Source organism: Eschscholzia californica, unplaced genomic scaffold (genome assembly GCF_041429995.1).
Source record: "Eschscholzia californica isolate CP2 unplaced genomic scaffold, dmEscCali1.0.p SCAF_4, whole genome shotgun sequence".
Lineage (NCBI taxonomy): Eukaryota > Viridiplantae > Streptophyta > Magnoliopsida > Ranunculales > Papaveraceae > Eschscholzia > Eschscholzia californica.
Genome location: NW_028238461.1, coordinates 21,403,570 through 21,424,282, shown reverse-complemented (window position 1 = coordinate 21,424,282; position 20,713 = coordinate 21,403,570). Strand labels below are relative to the sequence as shown.

The 20,713-nt window shown below is 36.7% G+C and overlaps 2 protein-coding genes across 2 annotated transcripts; one reads left to right on the top strand and one right to left on the bottom strand.

Moving 5' to 3' along the window:
• Positions 1 to 1,091: 1,091 nt before the first annotated feature.
• On the bottom strand, positions 1,092 to 8,527 carry LOC147543611 (glycerophosphocholine acyltransferase 1-like). Its single transcript, XM_086634447.1, has 8 exons — positions 8,269 to 8,527; positions 8,032 to 8,151; positions 7,887 to 7,944; positions 7,684 to 7,784; positions 3,970 to 4,065; positions 3,791 to 3,884; positions 1,883 to 2,123; positions 1,092 to 1,762 (listed from the first exon to the last, which is right to left on the bottom strand). Exons 1-8 carry the CDS (start codon positions 8,347 to 8,349, stop codon positions 1,369 to 1,371), a joined length of 1,185 nt encoding a protein of 394 aa, XP_086490573.1. The 5' UTR covers positions 8,350 to 8,527; the 3' UTR covers positions 1,092 to 1,368.
• Positions 8,528 to 8,812: 285 nt separating this feature from the next.
• Positions 8,813 to 11,839, top strand: LOC147543610 (putative beta-glucosidase 41). Its single transcript, XM_086634445.1, has one exon. The coding sequence runs from the start codon at positions 10,204 to 10,206 to the stop codon at positions 11,695 to 11,697; it is 1,494 nt and encodes a 497-aa protein (XP_086490571.1). The 5' UTR covers positions 8,813 to 10,203; the 3' UTR covers positions 11,698 to 11,839.
• Positions 11,840 to 20,713: the final 8,874 nt, after the last annotated feature.

Here is a 20,713-nt window from a genome sequence, read left to right as displayed (position 1 = left end):
GTAATAATGGACTGGAGCTCGCCCAATAAAAAGTTTAGGAACCGTTTTGGACTGGTCTAGCCTGTGATAGTAAACAAAGTCTCTAAATTGACCAGTCCGATTGCATAAGCAAGTTATCAGACTGAGCCTGAGACTGTAAGCATGCTTTAGCATGACTAACCCATCTGAGGGACCATCTGAACTGGCTAGTCCAAAGGCTTGCTTTTATGCTCTAGGACAGGATAGTTCGAGTGTGCAATCGTACTAGGGTGCACATATAATCTGCTGGTCGAAGTTGATTGACCAGAATCAAACAATATGATCCCCGTTTAACATTTTTTATATTGGGTACTGATAGCAGAGCCGTTTCTTTGTAAGGAATTTTGGAATGTCCTTATTTCAAGAAGATTTAGTCTGCCGTTATTTTCTGGAAAGTCTAAGAAGGCGACGTTCTTTCTGTCTTGTATCTAAGAGCATCTTCAATACAACACTTAATCATAGAAACTCTAAGAGTCATATAAGATACTAGTTTTTTTGTAAATTAGTCAAAAATATGTTTTGGTCACAAATTATCTGATATTTTAATATAACTCAGTTATTGTGAGAGGCCGAAATCGCGAGTCAAGAAGTCAAGAGGACCGGACCGTTAACCGGAAGTCGGACCTTCACCTGTTAATATTTTTGTGGGCACCGACGACGTCTTTGGACTTAACCTGCGACAAGAGACAAAACACACGGGACCATAAGATCCGTGTGACACCACGATGCTGCCGGCCTAAGGGGACTCTGACGGTCAAGCCAGTAAACTTGACAAATATTGAAAATGAATAATAAACCGGAGATTGAGCTATCGAGTTAAATATGTTTTAAATATAATTCCAGCATATTTCTACGAAATATTTACATTTTCAGAATGACCGAAGATTCAACTGAAACCAAAATTTAATTCCTTGGTTTCTCTAAGCTATTCCTCAGTAGTTTTTTGCCACCAATCTTCGGACTTCTTTTTGAACTGATAAATATTATTGAACCAAGGAGATCGGTTCCATGATGTTTTCTTCACTTAGATCCAGCAAGTGATGATTAATAAGAAAAATAGAAACAGGTCTCCATGACAAACACAAAGGAAAACATATACTAACAACTTAACAAGGTCAAAATGTCATAATCAAGCTCATAACACAGGTAGGGTTCTTAAAGTACACAAACTATATTCCAAAATCTAATTTTCTTTCAGACAAATCTTTATCACCTGCAACCTACACTATCAATCTCGTATTTCAAATAGAACAATGGAGCTTGGTACAAAAACTAACACCAGATTCAAGAACCAAATGTCTTGTTAGCTAACACAATTAAAATTCCTTTTCTGCAGGAAAAACCAAAAGTTCACGAGTCATCTTTCGTAAAAGGTTCTACGGAGTGGTTGGTCTCGGCCACGGTGTTGGTTTCTGCCGTGGAATTCTCCACCGTGTTAGTTGGTTGATCGAGTTGGTCTGGTATGGGCTGCATTTCTAGCTTCTTTTTCTCCTTTTGTATAACTTGCCTTGGCATTACCTCTAGTAGAAAGCTTCCTCCATTCCATATAGTTGCAGAGACTTTGAGTATTTGGAAAATTACATGCATTTCGTACGATAAGAAGATTGGTACCGTTAAGGCCATGGTTGCAACAGTGAATGCAGCTTGGAGAAGGATAAACATGAACAACCGGTTTTGATCGCCGAGTAGTCCACTTAAACGCCACCAGAGATTGTTAGCTTTCTGTGCTTTCTTGGAGAGTTCCCTGTCAAATAGGGAAAAATATCATGAAACAGATCAAGGTAATGCCTAAACAATCTCCTGATTGCCATTTAAGTCATCAAACTCAATCGCTTTGCCCATAAAATATAGAGAGAGAGAGAACCTGTAAGATGTCATTACTTCTGGATCCCTTAACAGCCTTTGACGTCGTAGGACGTTAACAATGAGAAAGTAGAGAACCTGCCACAAGGTGTAAGCGACAAGTGGAACAACAAATAGCCATGTCCATAGGTAGGATTTGTCTTCCACATAAGGCCATGATGCTCTACGAGTCACATTTCCTTCTGGATGCATAGCTTCAAAGGTTGCTGGATCCCACCATCGAATAATAAAATAAACAATCCCTACACAATTTAGCAAAATTTAGCACATTTAAGGTTAAAAGCCAAATCAGAGTTATAACAAGTGCAGATAGAGACCAAAATGTGTGATTGGTTCAGCATAAGATCGTTTTGTGTCGTGAAAGATTGTCAATGAACACTCTTGTCGAAATTTTCAATAAATAATACCTAATATTCCATCCCACACTAACGTCTCAATTAGGCTCGGAAAGGCTTCTAAGGAAGTTCAGGAACATACTTTATGTCCTAAACAATTCAAGTTCAAGCTTCCATGGTAATAAAACTAAAGAAAGAATGAAGAACCTGAGAAAAGAAGACAATAAAAGAACAGAAGAAAAGAAACAGAAGACAAATTGAGAAGAAAAGTGTATACATAAAATGCCACTGAGACTTTTCTACACTTGTTTCCATATAGAAGACATCATCTCGGTCTAAGATTTCTTTATATATATTATTACTTACAACCTCTCGTGTGCTATTGTTTCAATGTTCAGGAGAAAATAAATGACAACGGGCAACACCTTTTGACCGTCTGTGCTGCCTACGGAGATGAAGGAACCACTCTACATTGGTTGCTATAAGTAACAGGTCTATTTCGGTACTCAACTAGGACGGCACGGTAGTTGCATTCTAATACGAGGTTGGTTCTAGTTCTACAAACCCAATACTTAAATGTCTATCGTACAATGTCGTGGAAGAATGAACCACATTAGAGATCACGATAGAAAAGTAATAGAAATACTTAATCTGCAAACTCGAGAATACAACAAAAGTACCGACGTTTATTCTCGAACAGGATATTTATTAGCAGAACAAATTTTTCAGAGGATGTGCCTAAGGCGAAAATGTATTTCGACAATTCTACCATATTTTACATAATCATTTGCCCTTTCATCTAGCATAGATTAAGATGAGGATATACCATGGACTTCTGCGAGAAATTAACGACTCGGATATGAAAAGAATGCAATATCTGGTCCTAACATCCGCTCAAGGTAACAAGGTCCAGTTGAACTCCAACAGCAAAACAGAGGTGCGACTTTGCAATATTAAAACAAACTTTTTTTAGTCAACTCTGGTTTTCAGTATTACAGGAAAGGCTACCCTGTGCAACCTGTTAACTGGATCCTCTGTCCTTTTTGAGTATTTCTCAAGGTAGACCACTCTAAATTTGGTTTACCGAAATCGTTTTAAGCTCTAGTTAGGTAGTTAACTGAACTTTTTCTAGTTAACAAGTTAAATATCTATATTTTAAGTTTTACATAAATACTATGTTCAACTTCGATTGTATCTGTAGTATATATCGCAGAGAAAAAATATACAGTTGTTGAAAAAAGAGCGTAAAACGTCATGCGACCCAAAAACGAACAAAATGTAACAATTGCATTTCAAACCTCACTACTAAAACGTCCGATGTCTAGTAGCGAGCACTGGGCAAAGGGTCTTACGTCTCATTTAGGAGACTATTATGTGACAAATTAAGAACTCATGCACTTATAAAAGGAACTACTCAAGAGGAGATAATTAACTAATTAACTACAACTACCTAGATGAAAGGCACTTCGACTAATACGAGAATCACTAAATAACTAATATTTACACTGTTTTAAAAAGTTGATGAAAAGATTGATCAAGTAAGAAAATCAAAAAAACCGCAAAGACCTACTCACCAGGTAAAAGATGAATCAGGACGCTAACGATCTTGTCGAGGGAACTGAAAACCAGACTACATCGCCAAACAATTAATGCCCACGCCAATGGTCCCTGCAGCAGTCAAGAAGTTAGGAGTCAGATATTAATAGCATTGCTCATCCAAATAGGTTGGGGACAACCAGAATATTGCACATACCTCCGCAAATGAGAAGCAAACCATGAAAAGCTTTTCATTTCGTGGATATAAGAGGAGCATGACCAGGAAAATTGTATTGGCATAGTAACAGAAATCCTTGAAAAGGAAACAACAAAGTAAGTCAACAAAAGGTTAAAACAATTATGCATAATTTGACATTGCTGTACCAAAAACTATACGATATGATATGCTCAAAGTTAACAACCAGTCAAATACATTTATCTCGGAAGAGAGGTGAAAGACTGATGTTGATCAGGAGGAACGATATGGTATTACAGGTAAATCATGCACCACTTCGCCATAACCGAGGCCGTGACACCCTCGATCGAACAATCTAGACGCATAGATGTTCTTTATACAGATGCAAATGTCACTACTCTATGACACAAGAATACCAGCAGCGAATCAGCATTCCAGATGCTATAGTCATAACTTCATTACAAAGCTTTGTCAAAAGGCTTGGGCTTTTATATTTGCTAAGGATGCTTTAAATGTTAAATTTACAGTAAATCTGGCTATTGTATATTTCAAGAGGGCAAAGGCTAACAAAATCTGAAATCTATCCCAAACCTGAGGTAGAGGAATTGGCCAGGAGATTCATGGAAGAAACTGAAGGTGCCAAAAATAAAAGCAAATGACGAAACTGACAAAATCAAAGGTACACCGCTGCTGCGAAATGACGTTGTCCACAACATTCGTGTCAAATGACGTTCTGCACATTCTTTGCCGCTTACACCACAATCAACCTACTTTCGGGCTCAAATTCCATCGTTTAAGACCTCAAAACAGACTTTTAGTAAAAAAAAAAAAAACATTTTTAGTAATTTCTTGGGAAGTTCTCAAATTTTCTTCAGCTTCTGCAATTTCCTTATTTAGAAATTGTTAATTCGAATTTGATTAGGTTTAGGAAACCCAAATACTATATAAAGAGGATCTAATAGTTGTTTAATTCATTTTGTTAATCAATACAATTCTAGTTTCTTTACTCTTTGCGAGTTTTTCGATTTTCTAAGTTTCAGACATAAATCTAAAGATATTCTGAGTTTTCTGTTGCACCAATTGGCATCAATGTAAAACAAGGAACATGTTAAGGGACTCACCCACAACCGAAGTGTTAATAGATACGACAATGAACATAACAACTTTAACAATATGCTAATATTTCAGGAGATGAAGGTAATAATTTTTCAAACCATGGGCACCCACGTAAAGATCACGATGAGTATAAGATCAAGACAGAAATAACAATCTTCAATGGGTATTTACTTATTGAAGAGTTCGTTGATTACATGACGTCAAACGACAAGTCGATATGTCATCTATCGCTCCAGGTGAGCATATAGTTAAAATCGGTGCTTGTACGCTTAAGAGGAGCGTCGCTGTTTGGTCGGATCAATTACAATGTCTAAGGATGAGACAAGGAAAACACTTATCTAGAGTTGGCAGTGCATGAAGGGGAACCTTAGAGAGAGATTCCCACCTGCGGATTATCAACAACACTTGTTCTAGATATACTGGAATGGTAAACAAGGGTTGTACTTAGTGGGTGAATATTACGACGGGTTTCAAGGTAGGCTCAACGAAACAATATGGAAAATTTTAAAGAATGTACTAATGTTTTAGTAGATCTATTTCTGAACGGATAAAAATATAGTCAGAGAGAAAAGATTAGGATACTTACTTTACGGAATATTGAGGATGCTTACAACTTGGCTAAAAAAGTTGAAGCTTAGGAGCAAGATTGTAAGAACTCTCAATTTCGGGGAGGGGAAGTCGGGAAGACAACCTTGACTTAATACGGAGAAGGGAAATGGAGCTTCCCTTTATTAAGTCAAGGTAACCCCAGTCGATTACTTCTGATAAGGATTCAAAATTCCTTGACAATTTTTGGATCACTTCATAGGAAATGTTCTACACTTCTTTAAATCAGAGTACAACTCATCCCCAAACAAACGGTCTTACTGTAGTGACAAACCGAATTTCGGGTAACATGATCCGATGTATCTGCGCAGATAAGCCCAAACAGTAGGATCATGCTTTATCCGAAGCAGAGTTTGCCTACAACAGTGTTGTACAAGGTGCTACTGGAAAAACTCCATTCTCTGTTGTTTATGTGAAACCTGCTAATCACATTGTAGATTTGATAACTAAAGGGAACGAGGTTTAGTTTAGCAACAGGGAATATGGCAGAACAAATCCAGACAATGCTCAAAGAAGTACGACTAGGCCTTGATGCTAATAAAAAGGCGGCAGCATATAAGCAATGCCGGAAAAATGTATACGAGGAGAGTGACCAAGTGGTGATTTTCTTGCGGAAATAACGAGATTCAACAAGTACTTATAGTAAGCTAAAGGCCAAGAAGTATGACCCATACAAAATTCTGAAGAAAATCAATGACAATGCTTATGTGGTAGATCTTCGAGAAGATATGAGAATTTCAAATACTTTTAATGTGGCAGATATTTATACTTCTTACACAGATGCACCGCTTTATCGTAAAGATAACTCGAGGACGAGTTCTTTCCAAGTGGAGGAGACTAATAAGAAGAATTGGCTGAGAAATTCATGAAAGAAATTGATGCGGCCAAAAGTAAGGGCAAACGACTGAAACTACCAAAATCAAAGCTACGAATGTCGGAATTTGTCAAAAATTTAAGTGTTGGTGCGAAATGATATTCCGCCCAATGTTCGTATGAAATGACGTTCAGCACATTTTATGTCGCTTACGCCACAATTGGCCCACTCCGGGAATCAAGTTATGTTGTTTAGGCCCTGAAAACAGACTTTTAGTAGTTTTTTTTACTATTTTTAGTAAGTTTTTCTTAAGAAGTTTTTTATTTTCTTAAGATTCCGCAATTTAGTTATTTAATGTTCTTCGAATTTGATTAGGTTTAGAAAATCCTAATACTAAATAAAGGAGGTCTAATAGTTGTTTATTTCATTCAATTTATCAATAACATTACAGTAGTTTCTTTACTCTTTATGAATTTTTCCATTTTCTAAGTTCTGGACATAGAAATAAAGCTTTCCTAGTAGTTGTTTAATTCATTCAGTTTATCAATAACATTAAAGTAGTTTATTCACTCTTTGTGAATTTTCCATATTCTGAGCTTTGGACATACATCTAAAGCTTTTCTGGGTTGTCTGTTGCGTCAAAACCACACGTTAACACTGCTAAGAATCTATGTGAAAAACTTCTATAGAATATAAAGTTGTCCACTTCTCGCCTAAAATGTCAATCCTTTCATAAGGAATCTGCTTTCCATTAACATAAAAGACTGGCCACTTAAGAATCTAATAAATAACAAAATCCTAAAAAGAATAGAAACTAAGTTACTAAACCTTTTCTCATGCATACCAAAAAAAATCAGAGAGGCGAGGCACAACGGCAAAGCCTAAAATTAGTGGGCAAGGCGAGACAGTGGGAGAGAAGTGGAACATGTAACTATATATTGGTATGGTAACTTTACATCCCTCATTATGAACTGTCTATTGATATCCAATTAAATCAATGGATTAACGACCTAACACCTAAGTCTATTATCTCACTCAAAAAGATGATAAATTGGAAAAGATAGAAGGGGAAGTGTAAAAGGGATAGGAGTCCTTTGAGTAGGGCCAAATGCCAAAAGTGTGAACCATAACAACAAGAAACACTAACTAAACAAATAAAATTCACCATTTAAAAGGGGGTGAAATGAATTAGTGCTAACCAAAAGGTAATAATGCCATTTCTTGAACCGATAATATATCCATCGAAGTGGAACGAACGTGACATAGAACAAACAGTATACATAAGGAATGTCTTGGGGTCCTGAAATTGAATATAAACAAATTAATCAAACAATTCAAAAACTTTCCCTTTAAATCCTCTTTCTCCCCTGTACAAAAACTGCAAATTTAAAAATTTACTTACTTGATCCCAATAGAAAGCAAAATGCACCAAACCCTAGAACCCCAACTAGATGTGTCACCTAAATAACAAAATGAAAAACTTCAATACTAAATCACTGCTGGGAAGATTGAAAAAAACTGAATCCAAATGAACAAATAATATATACCTTATTGATAAACCTCTCATGTTCTTCAGCCTGTTTAGCAATTTTAACAGCTTGTTTTGATAAAATCTCTTTCGTTTGAACAGCTTGTTTTGATAAAATCTCCTTTGTTTGTGCAACTTTCTACAAAAATCAACAAACCCAGATCAAAAAAACATCCAAAATAAAAGAAAAACTACTAAATCAAGATAATTAACCACCGATTCTACTTCTATATAATTCTTTATTTTTATTTTTTACCTTTGTTCTGTCGCTAAATCTCTGTTTCACCTTTTGAAATGAATCTCCATCGTCAGTAGCAGTTTCTTCGGTATTAGCCATTTTTATGTATTGAATATCTTTTGATTATGGTTTTGGGTTTTTATTGTTTTGATTGCTTCGAGAAGAAGAAAGATGAGGAAGAAGAGACCTGCAAGTGATTGAGAACATATGACGAAGAGAGAGAAAGAGAGGTTTTCTTCTTACAATGGGTTATGGTGGTTCCGTATACATATTTAATCGAGAGAGAGAAAGTGGTAGGGGGACTGACGCTTTTGGCGTGAAAGTGGCGTGAATTTCCATCCAACGGGGTGGATTCACGCTGATTTCATCGAGAGAGAAAGTGGTGTGAATCCAAGGGTTGGTGGAAATTCACACCACTTTCACGACCAGAATTTCGGTCCCCCTCTCTTTTTCCATTTAATAATGTTAATGAAATTGTTAAAAGGGATATGATCTCACGTGTCCTTTCAGACTTGCCTTTAATTTGAGATGATTCACCACTATTAATGTTTCTTTAGTGATGCAGGCGCATCCAAGACGGGCCCACAAGGCCACACGGTCATGGCCTAGTCGGCCAGAGTTTAGTAGTTTAGTAGGAGTCCTAATTTTAGTATGATTCATAATGAATCTAGGTTTAGGAAGTTTCTTTATTTTCAATATCTCTATTATTTAGGAAAGTCTAGTTTGTGTCTATCTAGGAAAGTTTAGTAGTCTATAAAAGGAGGTCCAGGCTGTTTTATTATTCATATTGAATTGAGTTATAAACAAATCCCTTGATTGCATCTTCTTTCTTTACAGTTATTTTAGTTTATCTTAGTTATTTCTTCTCTCTCTTCTTAATTCTAGTAATGGATTCTAATGTTATTTCGCTTCCGCAACAATCTACATCAGCTGGTATCATGAGCCTTCAAAATCCTGAAATTTTTTTTCCAACAAATCATCCAGAGAGGAATAAGGTGTTCAAATCAAGACTTACAATCAATAAAAAGGTATGTGATTTCATCATCGATAATGGTAGTGAAGAGAACATGATTTCTCAACGACTTGTTAATGCCCTTCAACTACCTACAACTGAACACCCAAATCCTTACAAAGTTGGTTGGATTTCTAATCAAAAAGAATTATCGGTAAGAACCCAATGCACATTCCCGTTCTCCATTGGCTCTTATTATCGTGATTCAATTTGTTGTGACGTCGTCGATATGGATAATTGTCATCTTATTTTCGGAAGACCATGGATTTTTGACGTCGACGCCACATATTATTGTCGGGCAAATATATTCGAGTTTTCTTGGTCAAACCGTACCCTTAAACTACTACCGTTAACGGAGAAAACCGATCTCTCGGTTCAAACTCCCAACACGGAACCATCTTCTAATTATACACAACAACCGTCACCTTGTCAATACCAACCTTCACCACCACCTCCAGTATGTTATACACCATCACCTCCATCTTATTACTATCCAACAACAGAACCACCACCGTATTCACCACCACTACCATCTTTTCTTGACAGTTATCTTCAACTACAATCAACTATTTTGAGAGATTTAGGGTTCGATCATTCCAACGATACGTTCACTGAAGTAATACGTCAGCAATCTTCCCTCGTCTACTTTAGCCTTCAATCAGGAAGAAGATGTGAGCAATTATTCAATTGATACAACTACTAGGACTGACGATATAAATCGATATGCTAGCATATTAAGTAAAGAAGATGAACCCAATGATATTACAGAAGGAGTTGAAGATGATGACAACGAAGTAGTCGAAGTCGAAGTCGAAGAAGAAGAAGTTGAAGGAGTTGATTCCAACTATAAAGAAGTAATAAAAGAGGGTGATTTCATTGATATTAAACAAGAAATTCACATCAATACTCTTTCACTGTTAGAGAAAGAAAAAGAAATTTGTATGGAACCTCTACCACTATCTGACGATTACATGGATTGTGATTCCGCACCACCAACACTTTTGCGGCAATTTGCGTCTTTGTCCGACGAAAACGTAATTAATAATACGAAGAAAGAGGGTGTTATGTTGATGAATTATTCGATTACAGAATTAATAGAACGAGATTTAACGGCGTTTGACACGTTGGACAACATACTCTCTTCTAATACGTTACAATCCCTACAACAACAATCACGTTGGACAACGATCATTGACATAGATGGGACTGCAGAACTGAATCAGGAAGGAATAGATTACTACGACCATCCCATTGATACTCTACTGGAAAAAGGAATTGAACCATACCCATCTCTTTATCACAGACAAGCACTTGAAGATAAATATGATGGGTGGTTGAGCAATAAGATAATAGAGTTAGAGGACTTCAGTAATTATGCTTATACTTGCTTCGAAGCTTGTGGCGATACAGTTAAGTATTTGATCACCTTCAATGAGCCTCATGAGTTTGCAATTCAAGGTTATAACAATGGAATTCAAGCTCTGGGGAGGTGCTCCATTGTCCGTTATTTGTTATATAAAAAAGGAAAATCGTCAACTGAACCATATATTGCTGCTCACAATATATTGTTATTTCATGCTAAAGCATACCATACTTACCAACCCTATTTCGAGAAAAGTCAGAAAGGCAAAATTGGAATAGCACTTTGCAAATGGTATGAATCGGTAACTGATGCTGATAAAGATAAAGATGTCGCATACAGAGCGTTGGTTTTCGTGCTTAGATGGTTCTTTGTTCCATTTTATTTTGGCGAATATCCACTTTCAGTGCAGAGTCTTGTTGGTGACAAATTGCCTACAATCACAACTGAGATGTCCACGTTGCTCCGAAGAATCTACATCATGGGCAACTGTGACGAACTGATTCCTGAACCTGTAGGGTTTATGACGGATGTTGTTGATTCAGAAGATCTCCCACTCAACATCTCGAGGGAAATACGTCAGCAGAACAAGATTCTCAACGTAATTAGGAAGACTCTTGTCAAGAGGTGCAAAGTATTAACTCGGGGATTTCATAAGTTGACTTATTATGGTATATTTTTATTCTATAAACTTCATGACGATGAACGTGGGAAGGCAGATTTTGACTGTCATATCCACACTAATCGTCTCCACTTAATTGAAGTTGGTTACGTTTATACTTTGGCTCTTGATGACGAAAGTTTTTCAGAGGGCAAGATGGATGTTCTTCGTTCACCGAAGTTAATTTTGCGACAATCATTGTCATATGAGATTGAGTACGAGGTTGGCGATTTCTTCCTCGATCTACTAGATGACGGGAGATGTAGAAATTTGTTGGAAGATTATTTCTCACGATCGATCTTTCGAAATTCCTTGCAATATGAGATTGCAGCTAATGCTATAAGCCATAATGGTGTCTTTTGGTTTTCATGTACCTTTCGTGCAAAGTGGGAAATACAGATCGCCATGACGTAGTTCATCGTACGTGGGTGCATCAAATTCTTTTCTTCATCGAAACGGTCCGGGACGAACCTTCTGGGGAAAGGGGAGCTGATGCAGGCGCATCCAAGACGGGCCCACAAGGCCACACGGTCATGGCCTAGTCGGCCAGAGTTTAGTAGTTTAGTAGGAGTCCTAATTTTAGTATGATTCATAATGAATCTAGGTTTAGGAAGTTTCTTTATTTTCAGTATCTCTATTATTTAGGAAAGTCTAGTTTGTGTCTATCTAGGAAAGTTTAGTAGTCTATAAAAGGAGGTCCAGGCTGTTTTATTATTCATATTGAATTGAGTTATAAACAAATCCCTTGATTGCATCTTCTTTCTTTACAGTTATTTTAGTTTATCTTAGTTATTTCTTCTCTCTCTTCTTAATTCTAGTAATGGATTCTAATGTTATTTCGCTTCCGCAACAATCTACATCATTTAGAGTTATTTTTTTTTTTGCTCCTTACTTTGTGACAAGTTTCGATTCTGGCTCTATGTACTTCGTAAATTCAAATTTGTCCCTCATTATATTTTCGGATGGATCACTGCCACTCGTGAATCTGGACGAAGCTTTCAGCATGTAGATGTAGGGATGGGAATTTTGCCCATGAGCCCGAACCCGCCCACGGACACCCGAGCTCAATGAGGACCATGGACGCCCGCACCCATCTCGGGCACAACCCGCCCAGCCCGCCAAGTTTTGATGGACGGGCATGGGTTAAAATCTCTACCCGCGCGCCCGCCCATGTCCGCACTCACTTAACCTCACTCAATGATAACTAACCAAATTACATCAACTTTATGGGTTGATGAAGCGCAACTGTCCATGTTGCTAGGCTTAGTTGAATTGGTAAACAATATGTTTAAGGGCAATTACACGAACCCAACTTTGCAATGGCCCCAAGAGAATTCCTAGTTGAATACTGAAGTAATCTTTGGCTTTGAGGGAACAAAGAGCGGAATAAGTTTATATAATATCTCATGAGAATTCTTCATTAGTTTTCAATGTGTGATTAATTTTCTAAAAGGAACAACACAAATAACGTGTAATTTTAATCCCACATTGTCTCTTTAGAATCAAGAAAGGTGTTTGGAGATTTTATAAAAGGAGGGGGAAAAGTGATTTTTTTCAAGTCATGAAATTACCCACTACCCGCCCGCCCATACCCGAATTACCCGAGCTTCTTAATGGGCTTGGGCGGGTAATGGGCAAGGCGAATTTCAAAATTGTCCGCCCGATTAACCCGCTTACCCTAATAGCCATTGAAGTTTTGTGCCCGACCCGATGCTTCAAGTGCCCATGGGCTCCTATACCCGTCCAATTCCCACCCCTATGTAGATGAGAGAGTGTTTAAGATCTGGGTTTAGGATTAAATGGTGATGAACAGTGAAGTAGAGGAAGAGAGAGAGTTGAGAGTGAGAAGGAACTTTTGAAATAGGGTTTTCATTACCTGAAAATGAAGGATAAGTGATTGATGGGTAGTGATTTGCCTACCTCGAAAGGGAGGAAATATCTCTGGGCACGCACACTAACTCCGGTAGGGGCAGATTTGAAAGAAAAATTATGACTTAAACGGTAGCTACACGGCGTAAAAAAAAAAAAAGGTCAAATTTGAATTTGCGAAAAACAGGAGGCTAAAAAGGAAGCTGGTCACAAAGTAGGGAGTCAGAAAAGAAATAACTCTTTTTTTATCCGAGAAAAAAAACCAACATCTGTTGGCACGTGATAATGTTGATTTAAATCCAAAACTGTGGAGATCTCATGTTCGATTTCACAGAGAAGGTGGAATCCATGATCATTGGATTTGAATTATTAAAGGTATAAATAATAATAAGTTTGTCGAGCTTCAAGCTCTCTGTCGTTGGACTTTAAGCCCTTTTAACTATTGATTTAACTTAAACAATTATCGTGCTTATCACATCTTGATGAGTAATGATGCATCAATACCTTGTAATGACTAACGCATATCGTAGTCAATCTCTAAAAAAATAAATATAAAGATATAAAAAAGCAACAAAGAAAAAGAAAAAATGGATCCAAAATCTATACCATATCACAAAACGGAGCAATTAGTCGGGACTGAAAAATATAGTTTGTTAGTCCAATTTCTTTTAAGTTTCCAACAAAATAAAATCTTTTGACTTATTGGATTTTTAAGAAAGAAATATTACAAAAACAATAATCATATTTGATCTGAAGTCGGAAACTAATTTTTTTCCAGACCATAAAACCACTCTGTTTGTAGAAGTTATTAAACTTTCTTGAGATCACGTGAATCTCCCTAATACATCATTATTGTTCATAATATATTATAAAATATCTTATTTTAGACCTTCTTCTTATGAGTTAGGAATGATAATGATGCATTATAACAAAATCTTATTTTATTCTTTTTTACGAGTAAAAAATCGTTTTTCCTTCGAAATAACTTCTTTGTTTAACGTTTCGATTTTCATTACGGGTTAGATTTTATCATTAGTTTATCGTATGTGGTTTCCAACAAGAGAGTGATCCAACGGAGAAAGAAACGAGCATATCATTATCGTCATCTTATTAAGTTTCATTTAAAGTTTCTCTCTAGAACCAAAATTGTTATATGTATCAAAATTAATTCAGTTTTTCATTTGACGAATTTGTTTGTCCGTTTATAATATTACAAAGACTATCTTTTGAAGATTCTTTTCATATATAGTTTCACAAAAATTTGTTTCTCTCTTGATCGAAACAATCATATTCATTTTTCGGGTTTTTCCCATCTAGAAATCTAGTATTTTTCATAATACTTATGAAGTATTATACTACCTAAATAATTGTTCATAATACGTTATTTTCCCGTACGCTATTTTTCTGTACTTTATGTAATAGAGGGAAAGGTATTTCGTCATTTCTGCCATTTAGACCTCCCGCCTATTTCTATCGAGAAAGGATCTCCAACCCATTTATGGGTCTGAGATGAACTTGTGTTCAAAAGTTATTTTAGCTATCTAACTCCCTCTAGCCAATTTTTATCGAGAAAGGATCTCCCACCCATTTTCGGGCTTTAGATGAACTTGTGTCCAAAAGTTATTTTAGCTATCTAAACTCTCTAGCAATTATTTGTTTGATAATTAAAAACATTGATGTTGATAATTTAAAATATTTTCATACTGTCTACGCTTGGTTAACCAAGTGGTTAAAGTGTTAGACATCTACTCCAAAGGTCTCTGGAGGTCTCGGGTTCGACCCGAGAGGAGGTAAAATCTCTGGATTATTGAATTTGAGTTTATTATGACATAAATAATGTAGTTGGGCTTTAGGCCATAGTTTAGTTGGGTTTTAGGGATGTTCTTGTTTAGTTTGGCAGTTACCTTGCTTATCACATCTTTGATGTATCATCGAAGTTACTTTTTTTTTTTTTTAAAAATTATACTTTAGTTGACATTCTAAATATCATATTGGCTATACGCCTATACCCTCTAAAATACTATGTTGACGTTGGTGGATCGTGTCGAGTTACCTGACCAATCCCGTCATAAACACAGGCCCAGACTTGGGCCATGGATTTTTTTCACGGATTAGCTCTCCCCGACCCACGTGTGTGGGAAGGTCGGGTTAGGTCAACATGTTCGACACCACAATGGTGAGTACTTATAGTTTTTAGCAGTTCAAGGAGCATTTAAGTTGCACAATACATATTTCTTTCCTATTGTTTTGAGCGGGTCAGTTTGACACCACTACCCTAAATACTTGTAACTTTCAACAATTAAAAGAGCATTTAAGTTCCACGATATGTTTCTTTCCCATTGTTTGTTAAACCCAATGATTTTTAAGAACTTCATTCCTTATCCATCTGGCTAGGGCTAGTACGTATCTCTAGGTATCGGATTATATCATGAAGGCATTTGAGATTGTGTACGTTTAAGTGTCTAATTCCGGTGAGACAAGTGGGTAATAGTCTAGAGAATTCCACAAATGTGTGGGTTTTGGTGGAACTTTGAGGAGATACCCATTTAGAGATTTCTAGATGTACCTTGGATACAGAATATAGATATTTTGTGGCAAATGTGAAGGGTCTTGCACAAGAGTAATAATTGAACAGAATCTAAGAACAGATATGTTGTAATAAATAGGTATAAGATGCATGCATAAGAGCATCTCCAATGGGACACTTAACAAACACTCTAAAAATCCTAAGTGTCAAGGGTCAAAAGAGATTCTCTTTCCTAGATGTCAATATAGAGACACTCTAATTTTTGTTGGTCTCCAATGGAGATCTCTAAAGACTCCATAAGTAATACACATGTTCATCTTTAATTCAATAGATAAAAAGTAGTTGAAAAGTAAGGGTTTCTATTGGTTGGAATATTAAAGTAACACTTAGAGAGTCTCAAGTAGACACTCTCATTTTAGAGTTTCTCTCTCTAGACACTCTATAATAAATGTGTCCACCTCACATTAGAGTGTCTAACAAGGTGTTCCATTGGAGATGGTTTTTTAACAAAAACTCTCAAAAATCAAATGTGGCACTCTAAGTGTTAGAGATTGAGTGTCCCATTGGAGATGCTCTAATTACAACAAGATCGAGATAGAAAGTGACAACATCAATTTGATTACACGTCGATCAGATAAGGAAGTTGTTAACCAAGCTAGAAAAAGTGACATTCATGCACGCTAGAAGAAAGATGAATTCCAATGCGGACAAGCTTGCCAAATGGACTCGGAAAAATAATAGAAAAAAGACTTGGACGAATGTCCCTTGTATTTTGCATAAGTCGTATTGTAATGGCACTCTTTGTTAGTAATGAATTGTTCTTTTCATAAAAAAAAAAGGTATGAGATGTTACTACTGCATACTAGGAGTGTCAAAGAGTTCACGTATCTCACTAGCCAAAATCGTAACTTATTAAAAATTAGGATTTCGGTCCCTAGCAGTTTCGGTTCCGGTTCCTTGATATAAGGATCCAGAACTGGAACCTATAAAAAATGCGGGTACCCGTCGGATATCGGGTATTTATCGATTCTCTTTAAGAATTGTTATTTAACCATTTTGATTATTAATAGGAAGGCTATATTTCATTTAAGATTTTGATCATTGTTACTAAAACTTATTTAATAAGAGAAATGATCGAATTATAAAAATTTACAACAAATTTTAGTATTAAATATTTGAAAGTTGCTACAAAATTTGCTCTTGAATATATTTTCATTATCAATCAAGAATATTGTACTGAGTGGGACATTAAAATGACGTAATTAGTATATAATTATCATATAATAAGTAATTCAGACCTTAAACCTTGCAAAAATATCAATTAATCACATATTAGAGTCACCTATCAGGTACCTATCGGTAGGGGTTGGCAAAACCTAACCAAAACAAGTCAAATCAGACCGATCGGATTTTGCGCCGAACCGACCACTGTTCGACTCGACTCGGTCGGAAAACCGAGCAACTTAAATGGTTATGGTTTGGCTTCGGCTTGGGTTTTTAGAAATCGCCCAAGTGGAACCAACCGAACCCTAAGGTATTTATCATACTAAAACATTATATATAGAAGTAGAGAGTAAGAAATACTGAACTTTAGTAATAAGTTTAGAATTATCTTTATTATCTTAAGTTAATAATAATTTAATAAAGTTTGAAAGTTTTAAACTGAAAAAGAAATTAAAAGAACCCGAATCAATGATAAGAAATATATTTTTTATGCAATGAAATGAAAATTGTGCTCGATTAAACCGAACTCAACCGAACCGAACCATGTCGGTCAGCCGAATAATCGGCTCGGCTTTGGCCGACGATTTGGTCAAACCGCCACTTATTTGTTTGATTTCGGCTCAAGCTAAAACCGAAAAAACCAACCGTTGCTCACCCCTACTTATCGGGTCCGTGTCAGATATACCCAGTGGAGGATTTACATAGGGTCTAGGGGGGTCTAAAGACCCCTAGACTCTTACGATTTAGTATACGATATTCGAAAAAAAACTTAACAATCTAAGTAGTTGCAAGGTTGCTATTATAAACACTAATATTAGTTAGCTCAACTGTTGCAGCGTGGCATTACCACTTTTGTGGTCGCGAGTTCGAACTCAATCTTCCACATTTTTATCTTTTATTCCGTTAGCACTTTAAAGCAACATGATGAATTACTTGCATTGCCTTAACGTAAGTTTTTTTTTTTTTTTTTTTTTTTTTTTTTTTTTTTTTGTTGAGGGAACTAACAAACTACAAGAAAGAAACCTAGTTACAACTTCAAATCACGATTCATGCTAGCCTTCGAGTTCCACGTTCGTTTGACCCCTTGTTTTCTCCCCCACTTAGCTAATGCATCGGCTGAAATATTAGTCTTTCTCGGACTATAGTGGAATTGGATTAGCTCGAAGTTATTACAGAGAGCTTTGATTTGCGCCATATGCTGCAGAGATTGCCAGTTGATGGTCTTGGTGCTATCGTGGATGTGGTTGATCAGATTGTTATTATCACTTTCGACGATGAGGTGAGCTATGGAAAGCTCCTGCGCCCATTGAACTGCCTTCAGTATCGCCAAACTTTCGCATTCTTCTGCCGTCTGTCCTCTATATGGTTTCCGCCTTAGCAATGATGAAGTCTCCCTTCGGATCGTGAATAATACAGCCTATACCCGCCGGGTCTGTGTATTTTATGAAGGATGCGTCTACATTTATTTTGAGGAAGGGTTGTGGTGGTGGTTGCCATGTCGGGTGAGCGGCCATCTGTTTAGGTATATGAACATCTTGGATACTGGTAGAATAGCATTGAATCTTCCTTATCACTTGTGAGGGTGTGCTGTCATTTTTACCAAAACATTTGTCGCATCTTGCTTTCCAGAGGAACCACATAATTTTGCCGAGCAGCGTCATGGTTTGATCGTCAAGGGAAGACCAACTCTTTATCCAATCTAGCACCGAAGCTAGACCGTCAGTTCTTACATGGAAATGGAACCAAACTGCTCTCGCGAAATTGCAGTGCAGCAGGACATGTGCCAGTGTTTCTCGTTCCTCACAAAACACGCATTTGTAGTTGCTACCGATATATTTTCCGATTTTGTCTTTAACTGGAAGACTAGTAGTGCAGCACTTCCAAAGGAAGAGTTTAATTCTAGGGATGGTTCTTATGTTCCAAATAAATGACCAGTCGATAGGAGCAACTTCCCTATCGTCAGAAAAGAGGTAATTGTACATAGATTTAGTAGTGAATTTACCTGAGTTGGTCAGCGTCCATATCATAGTGTCATCCGTGGACTGATGAAGGTTAATACTTAAAATAGCTTTGCAAGTTTCCTTATTGAAAAATCGCTGAATCAAAGTCTCATTCCATGCATTATCAAAAATCAATTGGTTCACCGTAATGAAGGGGCAGTTATAGAGGTTAGGATTAGGAGGTTTATGGTTAGGAATCCAGTAGTCATCCCAGATGTTAACGTTGGTTCCTTTGTTGACATCCCAAAAGGTGAGAGTGAAGGTTTTACTGAGAGGGTCTGCCAACGATTTCCAAAACCATGAGTGGTTTTGTTTAGGTGCAGAGGGTTTGGGTGCTTTTGGGAAATATTTAGCTTGAAGAAGACGGGCCCAAGGAGCATTGGGACATTTGAGTAGTCACCACCCTAGTTTGCAAAGGAAAGCTTCATTATCAAGAAGAGGCTTCCGAAGGCCGAGACCTCCAGATTTTCGGGGGCGACAGATGGCATCCCAATTGATTGTGTGAATGGATTTCTTTTTTCCCCACCAGAACGACTGTTGAATGGTCTCTATGCGATTGCTGACGCCTTTCGGAATGGCGAAGCATTGCATCTGATATCGGGGAACCGCTGCAGTGATAGTCGAAATGACTACCGTGCGGCCAGCTTGCGAGAGGAGGTTAGTTTGCCACTTGCGAGAGGAGGTTAGTTTGCCTTAACGTAAGTTGGAACTTGGTAAATTGGTTGGAGCTTAAGGGAATTTTAAGAGGGAAGGTTGCATGTTCAAACCCCATAAACAACAATTTTAAATTCGAATTTTTCTAGCCAATTTTAATATTTTCTAGTTCATAAATATATCCTAAAATTCTAGAAATATCATATCTTTATTTTATAAATCTGTGATTATGGTCCATGGAGATTGATAACGAGATAATTAAGAAGAACTTCCAAGCAATGAAAACTGTAGAAGTCAATTAAGAATTATAAAAGTATGAAACACGTCTAAAATATTAAGTTTTTGAATCTTTTAGTATCAGTTACTGGTGATTATTAATTTTATCAATAAAATATTATTATTTACTTAAATTTCTGTGATTGTAATTTTTGGAAGGGATGTAGGAATTTTTTAGACCCCCTCAAAGTAAATTCTGGATACACCACTGGATATACCCAATTATTATTGAAATCTTATCGTTCTAATCGGGGAATACCCGTCGGGTATAAAATCATTATCTGATAAAAAAAATGAGGATCTAGAACCGACATAAACAGTTTCGCATCCGATTCGATTTTCACATCCGAAAAGTAAAAAAAAAACACGGGTTTTATATCTGAAAAGTGAAAATCGAACCGAAAGCTCGGGTTATATATATATATATATATATATATATATATGTCTACGGGCACGACAGATCCCTTTTCACTAACGCCTTCGGTATAGAATGTGGCGTGACAATTTATTTATCGCGGTTGGCTACATCTACGCCGTGCACGTACATCGGGTCACTGCATATACAAAGATGTTCATACATCAAAAAATTCATTTCAATAACATTATTCTCCTCGAAGAGCTCCACAAAGATAAAGAACTATCAAATTCTTCTTTGTTACTTTTACATATTCAAAAAATAAATGTTTCCACTAAGATCATTTTTTATCTCCTTGGATAAAAGAGAGAAGACTTTAAATCCCGCACAAAAATGAAAGATTTGTATCAAGTAAATTAAAAGAAAGAAATAGAGAGAAACTAAGGGGGTAGTGGATTGGGACTTTCACAGACATTCATAGATAAAATGTCCCGTAGACATTTCAAGTGATTTATTATAGACAAA